The sequence below is a fragment of the Cervus elaphus genome, chromosome 19 (genome assembly GCF_910594005.1).
Source record: "Cervus elaphus chromosome 19, mCerEla1.1, whole genome shotgun sequence".
Lineage (NCBI taxonomy): Eukaryota > Metazoa > Chordata > Mammalia > Artiodactyla > Cervidae > Cervus > Cervus elaphus.
The window spans coordinates 91,327,588-91,340,447 of NC_057833.1; the positions used below are offsets into that span (position 1 = coordinate 91,327,588).

At 42.7% G+C, this 12,860-nt stretch overlaps 1 protein-coding gene across 1 annotated transcript; it reads right to left on the bottom strand.

The window, feature by feature from the left end:
* Positions 1 to 498: 498 nt before the first annotated feature.
* Positions 499 to 1,344, bottom strand: LOC122675255 (heterogeneous nuclear ribonucleoprotein Q-like). Its single transcript, XM_043873673.1, has one exon. It carries the CDS (start codon positions 1,252 to 1,254, stop codon positions 499 to 501), a length of 756 nt encoding a protein of 251 aa, XP_043729608.1. The 5' UTR covers positions 1,255 to 1,344.
* Positions 1,345 to 12,860: the final 11,516 nt, after the last annotated feature.

Sequence of the window (12,860 nt, forward strand, 5' to 3'; positions counted from 1 at the left end):
TTTAGTTCCTCACAGGCTGTTAGACTGATGGCCTCATTTCTTCACTGGTTTTTCGCTTGAGGCCTCCCTCAGCTTCTTACCTCATGGGCCTCTCCACTGGGCTCCTCAGAGCGTGGCAGCTGACTTCATCCGAGCAAATAGGTGACAAGAGCTAGAAAACTCAAGAAGGATAAGAAGGAAACCAAAGTGGTTTTTTTTTGTTTTAAAGAGAAGAACTTTATTCTTTATTAAGATACCATGCTAGAAGTTATGAAGAATTTCTGTTGGAACACATTTGGAAAATAGAGTAGCTTTAGTTTAATAACTTGCACTGCAGAGAAAATTGTTAAAGAAATTCATATCAAAGTCCAAGTATTAGTTCTTCATAGGAAGGTCTTCTGCAATACAATATGCTCCTATACAACCGAGATATTTAAGGTTGCTTGATTTCCTTACCATTACTCCACTGCAAGCTTCTGGTGTAATCCCACATAGCAAGTCAGTCTTCTTTGTAACAGGTCAGGACCGGCCTCGACCCCTTTTCCCCCGCGGCCTCTTTGTTGCTGGGTACGTCCTCTCGCACCACGAGCGCCTCTTGCTGATCTGGGGCATCCTCTCTGAGAGTAAGCGGCTCTGCCGTGGGGAGGAGCAGCCCCGCGGGCTCGGGACAGAGCAGCCCCCCCTCGCTGCTCTACCACCCCTTCCTCTAGCGCCGACCTGGAAATCTTCATAGCCGCAGTAAGGGTCTTCATAGCCACCTCGGTAGTTATGGTAGTCATAGCCACAGTAATTGTAATAATCTTCATATCCATAATAATCGGGAGGGTATCCATAACCACCTCTACCTCTACGCCCTCGGCCTCTTGTTGGAGGGGGCATATGAGGTGGACCATAATAGTAGTAATCATCATACATTTGATTCTTTGCAGCTTGCCTCTGAGCTTTCCTTTCTTTCCTTTTCTGATCTGGTGGCTTAGCAAAAACAATTTCAATATTTTCTCCTTCCAAGTCTTTGTCATTCATTTCTTCCATAGCCTTGACAGCACCATCTCGTTCATCAAAATGAATGAAAGCATAATCTTTTAATTTCTTCACTCGTTCCAGTTTCCCAGACTGACTAAATGCCTTTTCTAAAATCTCTTCTGTTACAGTATTAGCCAGGTTGCGTACAAACAGCACTTTTACCTTTGCCATAACCTCAGGATCGGGATCTTCTATAGGATCAGCCCATTCAACAGTTCCAACATTTCCCCAGACCTTGACTTTACCACTCATTAACCTACGTCTTGCCTGGGCAGCTGTTTTGTGATCTTCATATTCAAGGAAACAAAAGCCTTTGTTTTTTTTCTTGTCATCTAGTCATCATTGTTGAGTGCTGGATAGCTCCAGCTGTGGCAACCAGCAGCCACTTTATAGCTGGGGTGTGTGGGCTTATTGCAGTGGCTTCTGTTATTGTGGAGCATGGGCTTAGCTGCTCCAAGGCATATGGGATCTTCTGGGACCAAGGATCAAAGGAACCAAAGATCAAACCTGCATTTCCCATGCACTGCAAGGCAGATTCTTAACCACTGGACCACCAGGGAAGCCCCGCACATATTCTTTACTGCAGTGATTTCTCATATGGAGGGAAATATACTCCTACAAGTGGAATTGCTGGGTCAAAGGCTATGTTCCCTTCACATTTTGATAACTATGGCCAAATGGCCATCCCAACCCCAAAGCAGAGGAATTGTCTACTTCTCCACAGCTTCTTAAGGCATTGTTCACAAGTTTTAATGAACAAAAGGGAAATCGTAGGAGAAAAACTAAAAATCAAAGTCTAAAAAGAGAAACAAATTGGAGTCATTAATTTTTAGTAACTAACAGTAGAACATTGTATAATTTGATTTGGATTTACTGGGGTATTGTCCTAATATAATATGTAAACAAGATTAAGGACTCTTGAGTTTAGGCCACAGTGCACCTGCTGATCATTTCTGGCTCTTGACACTACAATCTTAGGTAACACCTCCCTCTCTGATATTTGTGTGGGTCACTCAGCAGTTAATTTCTTAGATTTCAGCCTCATTTGAGGACATGGCATTCATGAATATCAAGTCGAGTTTACACTGAATAATTATTTACTTTGGAAACGTTATACTTTCTGGCCATTTTGGTCTTTTCTATGGATGTTTCAAGCATTAGAAAGACAGGGAATGTTGGGGTCAAGAAGTCTTAGAACCCAGATACAGCTCTCCTCCAATTCCCTTCCAAGTTCTGGAAACCCTTCTACAATCAACTTCTCTCTGTGTGTTTTCATAGGGGAATACTTATTCTATTAAGGTAGATTATTCCATCAGTAAACAGCTCTAGAGGTTAAAAAGTATTTCATATATTGAGCTGAAATCAGAAATCTGATGGGGGAAAAGTCTTTGCTCCTTGTAGATGGCTCTCTTAGCTTCCTTCAGTCTGCTCTGCTCCAGGCCAATGACTTTATTCATTCCTTCTTCCCAGGAGCTGATTTCCAGATGTACCGCCACACTGATTGCTTTCCTCTGAACACACTCCTAAGATTCAAAAAGATGTCAAACATGAGGGCACCCACACTGCCAGTCTTCCTGCTGATCCCACTTGATAGTAGGTGCACTTTGCAGACTGCTGAGTGAGATCAGGGATACTGACAAGGAGCTGTTGTGAACTCAGGAACGCTCTGACAGTGTTCATAGCAGCATCATTCACAATAGCCAAAAGCTGGAAGTAACTCATATGTTTATCAATGGATGAACAGATAAATTGTGCTATAGACATACAAGGGACTATTATTCAGCCTTAAAAAGGAAGGAAATTCTGACACATGCTACATCATAGCTATAGCACAGAAGATATGCTAAGTGAAATAAGCCAGTCATGAAGGGACCAATGCCATATGATTTCACTTCTATGAGATATTTAGAGTAGTCAGATTTAGAGAGATAAGACTCCCCTGGTGCTACAGTGGATGAGAATCTGCCTACCAATGCAGGTGACAAAGGTTCGGCCCCTGGTCTGGGAAGATTCCACATGCTGTGAGCAACTAAGCCCGTGTACCCTAACTACTGAGTCTACACACCGTAGAGGATAGAGCTGGGCTCTGCAACAAGAGAAGCCACTGCAATGAGAAGCCCACACACTGAGGCTAGAGAGTAGCCCCAGCTCTTCACAACTAAAGAAAGCCCATGCAAGGCAACGAAGACCCAGTGCAACCAAAAATAAATTAATAACTAATTTAAAAAATTTATAGACACATAAAATAGAATGGTAGCTTTCTGGGGCTGGGGGGAGGAGAGGTGGGAAGTTAGTGTTGAATGGGCATAGTTTCTGTTTGGGAAGACGAAGAAATTCTGGAGATGGATGGTGGTGTGAGTTTGTACAACAATGTGATTGTATTTAGTGCCACTAAGCTGTACACTGAAAATGGTTAAAGTGGCAAATTGCATGTTATGTGTATTTTTCCACAATAAATCAAACTGTATCCTATCAATCACTGTTGCATCTCCAAACATCTGAAAAAAATAGTTGTGTATATGTCTAAGATCAATTATTCATATACTCTGCAGTTAGTTTTGGCTCTCTGCTCCAACCCTTGACCTGAAGACTTCATTCATCCCACCGTAAGCCTCTGGGAGACACGTGTATCACATGGCTCTATTTCCCTGGATGCAGCTGCTTAGACCAAGACTGAGCAGCTAACTTGAGTTGGAATACTAAGAGACTCTCAGCTGAGATTTTGGAATTTGGTGTCAGCAACTTTTTTGTTCGTCTCTGTGTAGGGCAAGAGGATATATATATTTGAGAGCATGAGGTACCATCTTCCACGTTCACTTATTCAATAAATGTTCATTGTTTGCCTATAGGTGCCAGGCACAGTAATAGGGGCTAGGATTCAGCCCCATTCCTGCCCTCCTTGAGAAGCAGGACAAGTTGGACTGAAAAGATATTACCTCTAATGTCATCTCTAATAGATTTTTGTTCTCTCTTAGATTTTGTGAGCTCTCCCTCCTTGATGAACATCACAGAATACCATGGTTTTCTCACGTTTAACTTCCCCCGCTACATTTTGTTAGCACATATTCTTTTTCAGCACCAAAGCTAGCACACTTGTTCAATGAAAGCTTGGTTGACAGTGACAGGATGTTAGGAGGATTTTTAATTGAGCACCAAGACCACTCAGAGAAGTTCCATGTATGTTCACAGAACACCTATGTAGAATAGTGTGAGAGTGTGTGTGTGTGTATGTATGCTCAGTCGTGACCGACTCTCTGCCACCCTGTGGACTGTAGCCCACCAGGCTTCTCTCTCCATGGTATTCTCCAGGCAAGAATATTGGAGTGGGTTGCCATTTCCTTCTCCGGGTGATCTTCCTAACGAAGGATAGTGGATGTTTTTATTTACTAGATGTAGCAGTGCCACCATGTGGCACAATAGTAAGTGATGTTTGCAGTCCATTGAGCCTGTCTGTAGAAATTACACACTTTTTGGCAGGGGTGGGGGGCAGAGTTGGAGAGGGGAGTATTCTGTGTGGCTTGCAGGAATCTCAGTTCCCTGACCAAGGATTGAACCCAGGCCTCTGCAGTGAAAGTGCTGAATCCTAACCACTAGACCAACAGGAAACTCCCGAAATTACACAATTCTCAAAAAGAATTTTTTAGATTGAGGAAGGAGATTTGTATTATTTCAAAATCTCCACAGGATGGGAGACTTTTCGGTCTGCTTAAAATTAGCAAAATTTGCATTTTCTTAAATTGAGACAGGACTGTGCTAAGGTCTCCATCCTGCTCTCTGAGAGCCTCTAGTAACTCCTAGCAGTTAGCCCCAGAGGTGACCTTTTAAGAGTAGGACAGATACCCTGAAAGTTCTGTAGATTCTTTAATGAGGTCTTCCCTGACTCCTTTTATGCAGTACCAAGCTTATATGTTCCTAAAAAACCACCTCTGCTGTGGATTTTTTTCATCAGCAAATAGTCATTGAATGCATGCATGTGCTTTTTCTGTTCTAGGCACGACAGATGCAGCAGTGAACAAATCAGACTAAAACTTCAGACTCTTCGCTTGTTATACTTGTTGTGACACACCTGTCTCCATTATGCCCTGTAAGTCCTTTGACAACAGAGATCTGTCACATCCTATTTCACTGGAACCACACCTTCAGCCCATTTAATTCCCCAGGAACAATTTCAGAACTCAACTGCTTCAAGAAGACTGTATTTATTGGGACCATGTCAGTTTTCTGGTAGGATCAAATCTGTGCCTGTCAGCCAGGGACAAAATACAAACACAGAAAGTTCATTTTAGATTCTATGGTAGACTGAATAATAGCCCTCTGAAGATGTCCACATCCTGATTCCCAGAAACTGTGGATCTTTTGTGGATGTGATTAATTTAAGGCTTTTGAGATGGCAGATTGTTGGGGTGGGCCCAATGTAACCACGAGGATCCTTGCAAGAGGGAGGTGGCAGAGTTGGAGAGAAGACTGTAAAGATGGAAACAGATGTCAGAGAGGAGAGAGGTTGCTAAGTTATTGGCTTTGAAGATGGAGAGGAGGCCACAAGTCAGGCAATGTAGGTGAACTCTAGAGACTGGAAAAATGCAAGGAAATGGATTCTCCTCTCGGAGACATAAAGGAGACAGGTGTGTCACAACAAGTACAATAAGCAAAGAGTCTGAAGTTTTAGTCTGATTTGTTCACTGCTGCATCTGTCATGCCTAGAACAGAGTAAGCACATGCACCCATTCAATGACTATTGAACCTCAAAAATGAACACAGGCCTGCTGCTACATTTTAGACTTCTGACTTCAGAAGTAGAAGATAATACATTCGTGTTGCTATAAGCTGCTAACTTTGAGGTAACTTCCGGCAGTAACAGGAAGCTGATATAGACTTCTGTCTTCCTTTTAATCTGCCCACTTCTCCCTGCTGTACAGAGAAGGACATTTCTACTCTGTTCACTTATTTTCCCAAGTCATGGAGGTGTCCTGGTGTTTTTAACACAAGACTGTAACAGTGTTTCTGTAATAAGGTTGTCTGACCTTTGGCATATCTTCAGGGTCCCCAAGTCTTCTATGAGAATTTAAAATTCTGCATTTTCAGTTCCATGGTTGACTAAAAATTTAATATATAATTAATACATATTAATTAATAATTCAACTTACAACCCCAAAGTCAGCCTCATCTTTAGAAGAATGCTAAAAGCATTCTCATTAAAGTCAGGAACAATTCTGGGATATCCACTAGTACCACTCTTACTTAATGTTATTCTAGATTCACTGGCTAATGTCATTACACAAGAGAAAAACAAAAGATAGGGAGAAAAGTAGGACAAGGGGAGATAAACTCATAGTTATTTGCAAATGAGATGCCCCAAAGAAAAAGTGAAAAACTATACAAATAATAAAGGAATCCAGAAAAGTGGTGGGTACAACATTCACGCATAGTAATCAATATATAAAATTACCTAGGACATGAATCAATAATGGAAAAATATCCTATTTGCAGTAACGACAGAAAAAACTTAAAAGCAACTAAGAATTAGGGTAACAAGAAACGTGAAAAGTCAACACGAAGGAAACAGAACAAAACTTGAAAAAGAAGAAAGGTATGCCGTGTTCCTTAAGAGAAAGGCTGACCATGATAGCACTGTGAAAACAGTCTTATGTGCTTAAGATCACAGCAGCTGGGTTCCTGTTACCGGCAACTAAATGAAATTATCAGAGAAATGGTCTTGTTCTATTTTTGTCTCCATAACTTCATTCTCCACCTAGCCTTTATATTACCTGGTGGGCCAAGCCAAATTCACCTTTGGACTGCCAGGATATGGGAAGTGAGTTCTCCCTAGGAGATGATGCCCTCTGCTCCTTGTCTGACTTGCCCCTAAGCACTTTCAGTCTTTTGTCTCATACACGCGCACACACACACACACACACATACACACACAGACTCAGGAATACCCATTTCCATAATACTCCTCTGGATTATCCTAGGTTTTACTATCTCGTTGAAACAATAATTGCTACACAGTAGGAGTCCCTTGGACTACAAGGAGATCCAACCAGTCCATCCTAAAGGAGATCAGTCCTGGGTGTTCATTGGAAGGACCGATGCTGATGCTGAAACTCCAATACTTTGGCCACCTGATGCGAAGAGCTGACTCATTGGAAAAGACCCTGATGCTGGGAGGGATTGGGGGCAGGAGGAGAAGGGGATGCTGGATGGCATCACCAACTTGATGGGCATGAGTTTGAGTAAACTCCAGGAGTTGGTGATGGACAGGGAGGCCTGCCTGGCGTGCTGCGATTCACGGGGTCGCAAAGAATCGGACACGACTGAGCGACTGAACTGAACTGAACTGAAGGGTAATCTTCTCAGGATCATAGCTAAAATAACCATTTTATGACCTTCAACATGTCACCAGCCTATTCTTGGGTTATATGTTTTTTGGACACCATTTTTATATACCTCTTACCTCTCTACATCTTGGGCATTGTAGTTTAAAAAAATTCCACTTCTAGGGACTTCCCTGGTGGTCCAGTGTGGTTGAATCTTCAAACTTCCAATGCAAGGGTGTGGATTTGATCCCTGGTTGGGGAACTAAGGGCTTCCCTTGTGGCTCAGTTGGTAAAGAATCTGCCTGCAATGCAGGAGACCTGGGTTCGATCCCTGGTTTGGGAAGATCCCCTGGAGAAAGGAAAGGCTACCCACTCCAGTATTCTGGCCTGGAGAATTCCATGGACTATACAGTCCATGGGGTAGCAAAGAGTTGGACACGACTGAGCGACTTTCACTTTCACACTTTGGGGAACTAAGATCCTACATGCTGCATGCTGCACAGCACAGCCAAGAAAGTTAAAAAATAAAATGCTAAAAAGAGATGTTTGTTTTTTAAAAATTCCACTGCTAATCACTATTGTCAAAGGAATTTTAGATAGCATCAATAAGTACATTTCTTTTGGTACAGGAGTGGAGAAATGGGAGAAGCTGTTATTGTCACTGAAATCTTACTTGTCAGGCTAGCCTTGTGGGATGGGGTGGGGTGGTGGGATGGGATGGGGTGGTAGGAGGAGGGGAGCAGTGGGGACAGGCAATCAGGTTAATCACAAAGATTCTTCCATTTCACACAGACCACACCCACTTTGGAAGCTGTTATCTGACTACTCCTAGAAGTGGCTAGGCTCTCTCAGAAGAAAGCTGTCGGATTTTTAGCTCTCCCTTCCTCCCTCCTTATTTTCTTTCTGCAGAGCCTGGCAGATGCTAGAAATTCAACAACTGCCAAATGAACACAAGGATAGGATTGTCCTTCCACCAGCCTATACCCTGAAGCCTAAAGAGCAGAAAGAAGCTGCTTAAAAATTCTCTAAGTGCCACCAAATAGGTAGGAGCAGTCCATTGGCACAAGAGAGAAGATGTTAGCTTTGGGGCAGTCATTTAAACAAATAATTATAATTAAATTATATTTATTTATTTAGGGCTGTGCTGGGTCTTCAATGCTGAGTGTGCTTTTTTCTAGCCGGGGAGTATAGGGGTTACTCTAGCTGTGGGGCACAGGCTTCTCATTGTGGGGGCTTTTCTTGTTCTGGAGCACAGGCTCTAGAGCACGTGGGCTTCAGTAGTTGCCTCGCTTGGACTCCAGAGCGCCGGCTGAATAGTTCTGTCCCTCAGGCTTAGCTGCTCCTCGGCATGCGGAATTTTCCTGGACTAAGGATTGAACCCAAGTCTCCTGTATAGGTAGGCACATTCTTTACCACTGAGCCACCGGGGAAGCCCTGGTAAGGTCTCTATCTTTCAGTATGTATATTGTGAAATGCTTTTGTTTCAGCCTCTCCACTTCACCTTTTTCTCTCCCTTGGCTTAAAAGAAATTAAAACTTTTGTGTGTACAAAAGTCGCTCAGTCGTGTTCGACTCTTTGTGACCCCATGGGCTATACAGTCCATGGAATTCTCCAGGCCAGAACACTGACTGAAGTGGGTAGCCGTTCCCTTCTCCATGGGATCTTCCCAACTCAGGGGTCAAACCAGGTCTCCTGCATTGCAGGCAGATTCTTTACCAACTGAGCCACCAGGGAAGCCCAAGACATTTGGGGAGGCCCTTAAAAATATACTGGCCCTAGGCACTTAGCTTTCTATATCTAATGGGTAAGTCAGTTCACCTCGGTGCTGGGGGACTGACTGTTTTTTTTTTCCCTCTTCCTGAGGGTTAACCACAGAATATTATCTTTTTTTCCTCCTCTTTTCTGTATGTCCATTTTCTTTGAGTTGTTTTGTGTGTTTCAGCTGAATTTTTTTTTTTAAATTTTTAAAAATATTTATTTTTGACTGTGCTGGGTCTTCATTGATGCTTGGGCTTTTCTCTAGCTGTCATGTGCAGGTTTCTCACTTCAGGGGCTTCTCTCGTTGCAGAGTACAGGTTCTAGGGCGTGAAGGCTTCAGGAGTTGCGGCTCCTGGGTTCCAGAGCACAGGCTATGTGGTTGTGGTTCACAGGTTTAGTTGTGGCTCACGTGGCATGTGAGATCTTTCTGGACCACAGATAGAACCCATGTCTCCTGTATTGGCAGGCAGATTCTTTACCACTGAACCCAGGAAAGCTCTGCTAAATGTTTTGATTATCACCTCGGCTGAGACTTACCACTGGACATGAGAAGTTCGAAAATGCATAGGCCTACAAGCAGGCCTGTGTGGGGCATTTGTCCACTGAGTGTGGTGAAGGCCTGGTGACCCCAGAGTCCCATGTGGCTCCCTCCCAGTAGATTGTTCCCAGACTTGCCTGTTTTTCAAGAAAAACTGGAAATCTTGAGTAGAAAAAAGTCAAGTCTCCTATTAAAACATGCTCAAAATTCAAAGAAAAAACCCTTCCGGCTTGAGCCAAACACAGCACCTCTGTGAACTGCATCTAGCACTACTTTATAGTCTCGGTCAAATGTAGCTGCAGGAAGAACCCTTAAAAACAGGTGTAAGAGTAGAGAACCGACACATCAGCAAGAATAGCATGGTTTTAGTGCGACTGTGAAAATACTAATTGCAGTAAATTGTATAATTTTCTTACTATTTATGTGTAGTCACTTGCTAATAACTGTGGATCTAATTAACAATTTCTATTACATCTATAAACATGTTTGTATTTATATGTATGATATCTCATCCTCCTTCATTTGCAGTTTGAGTAAACGGGCCATAATTTTAAGACTTATATGTTTGAAGGAAAACTGTTGTTAATCATGCTTTTGAGTTTTTAAGAGTGTACTTAATTAGGTCTTAATGAAGGCTTATGTTTAATTTCTAGTCAGGTCACATGTTTGACTTCCTTTGGGGCTTTACTGTATGAGAAAGAGAGAAGTCTATGTTCCTTTAAGTCTTTAGGAGTAAACATTTAATAAAGTAGGTGAAGTGAAAGTCGCTCAGTCGTTTCCGACTCTTTGTGACCCCATGGACTATACAGTCCATGGAATTCTCCAGGCCAGAATATTGGAGGGGGTGGCTGTTCCCTTCTCCAGATCTTCCCAACCCAGGGACTGAACCCAGGTCTCCCGCACTGCAGGCGGATTCTTTACAGCTGAGCCACCAGGGAAGCCCCAACATTTAATAAAGGTGATTTTAATGTGAAATAGGACTTCAGGGGTTTAAGTGAAAAGCATGTACATATTTACTTCATAGTGACAAAGTCGACCTGAAGTATTGCCAGAACATGACTAGGCAGGGACAAGCCCACACTTCTCCCTTCATCTCAGCTGATGATTTCACTTTCTAATCCTAGATTGTAAACAGACAATTAAGATCTAATGTGATGAGTAGCTTGAGTGGGAAACAGGTTCCCATGGAAACAGAAGCAGAGTCTCTTCCTTAGGCTTGGTGGGGGAGGGAGGTCTGTTAAGTCTTCCTGGAGAAAGTCTATCTCCCTTAAGAATATTTAAAAAAAACTGATTAACCTTCAACTGGAGGCCACGATGAGGGTGGGGTGAGGGTGAGAAGTCTAGAATTAAAAATATCTGGGCTTGAAATTAAATTCAGTAGGACTGGAGGTTGCAAACCACCATTCTACTTCAGTATTTCGCAATGGAGCTTCCCGGGTGGCTCAGTGGTGAAGTGTGCCTGCCAATGGAGGAGACACCATTTGGCTCCCTGATCCAGGAAGATCCCACCTGCCACAACTACCGAGCCTGTGCTTGAGAGCCCAGGAACCGCGACTACTCAGCCCAGGTGCCACAGCTACAGAAGCCTGACTGCCCTAGAGCCTGTGTTTTGCAACAGAGGCCACTGCAATGAGAAACCTGAGCACAGGAACTAGAGAAAAGCCCCTGCAAGGAAGACCCAGCACAGCCAAAACAAAGATAATTAAAAATTAAATATATAAAGATAGTCCATGATGGCCAAACTTACAAAAAAGATATTTCGCGCTTGTTACTTTCTGATCATTTCTTTCTTTTTTTTTGCTTATTTGTTTACTACTTGTTCTACCCCCATCTGCTCACACAGAACAGGAGGAGCCCTACCTAGCTTGCTGATTCCTCAGGGCTTGGCACACAGGACTGTTAGCCTTTCCATGTGTCAGATCACCACCACTCCAACCTCCCCTCTCTCTCCCCCATCACCATCCAACAAACAAAATTCTCCTTCTTCTTCAGAGTTGGCTTAAATGCTTCCTTCTTTCTGAAACCTCCATCTCTTTACCCCATCCCCACCTTCAGAATTAATTCTTTAAGAGTTCCCACAGCTAGTGATCTTTCCTTGCAGCATCGGTTGAATTCTACAGTGTCACTTTGCTGTTCCCTTCTCCCCTCTATTCCTCATTAAATCTTAAATTATATGAAGATAATGTTTTAGTCATCTGTGTAAGCCTCTGAACACTTCGTGCAGGCTTTTACACACAATAAATAGGTAAGTGTGTGTGAGTCGCTCAGTCATGTCCGACTCTTTGCGACCCCATGGACTGTAGCCTGCCAGGATCCTCTGTCCACGGAATTCTCCAGGCAAGAATACTGGAGTGGTTGCCATTCCCTTCTCCAGGGGATCTTCCTGACCCAGGGATCCAACCTGGGTCGCCTACATTGCAGGCAGATTCTTTACCGTCTGAGTCACAAGTAAAGTCCTTTACACACAATACGGGGCTCCAAAATATTTTGAATAAATGAATTCAGGAAGGCATGAACCCTTCTTCCTCTCTTCCCCAAGTGCTCAGAACAATATTTTATAACTTTAAAAAAATCTGACCACATCACAGCCCTACTTAACTCTGTTGAAGGATGCTCTTCGTCCTTGGAATAGAATTCTAACTCCCTAAGCACACTGGTTACCTCAGGGCTCGCTTGCTCCATCCACTTCTCCAGGTCTAGGAAAACGTGACTGCACAACAGGGCTGTCCTGATTCACGCCACCAGACTTTTATTTCCACGACTCCCTCTGCCTGGACTGTCACTTCAGTTTTCCTTGCCTGGTTTGGCTCAGGAATTACCTTCTCAAGCAAGCTTTCCCTCTTGGACTACAGATCCTATTAAGAACTTAGGTGCTCCCCTCCATTTGTGATTAGAAACGAAAACAATATCAAACCGTAAAATGTAACTTTTAAAATGACAACTTACATGATGCTAGATTTATATTTATTTAAAATATATTTAAATATTATATTTATTTATAAATAATATTTATAATTATAATTTTTATTATAATTTTTCTATTTATAATTTTTATATTTTATAATTTATACATCTATAAACTATAAATCTATTTATAATTTTTCTTTCATTCACCCTCTCTCTGCAAGTCCCAGTTTTGACCCGAATAGTCTATCCAAAAACTCCACTGCCTGAGTCTCAGGTTGGGTCAAAGACTCCCCTCCTCTGCTTCCGGACACGACTCTCTTTAAAAGTAACTTGAACAG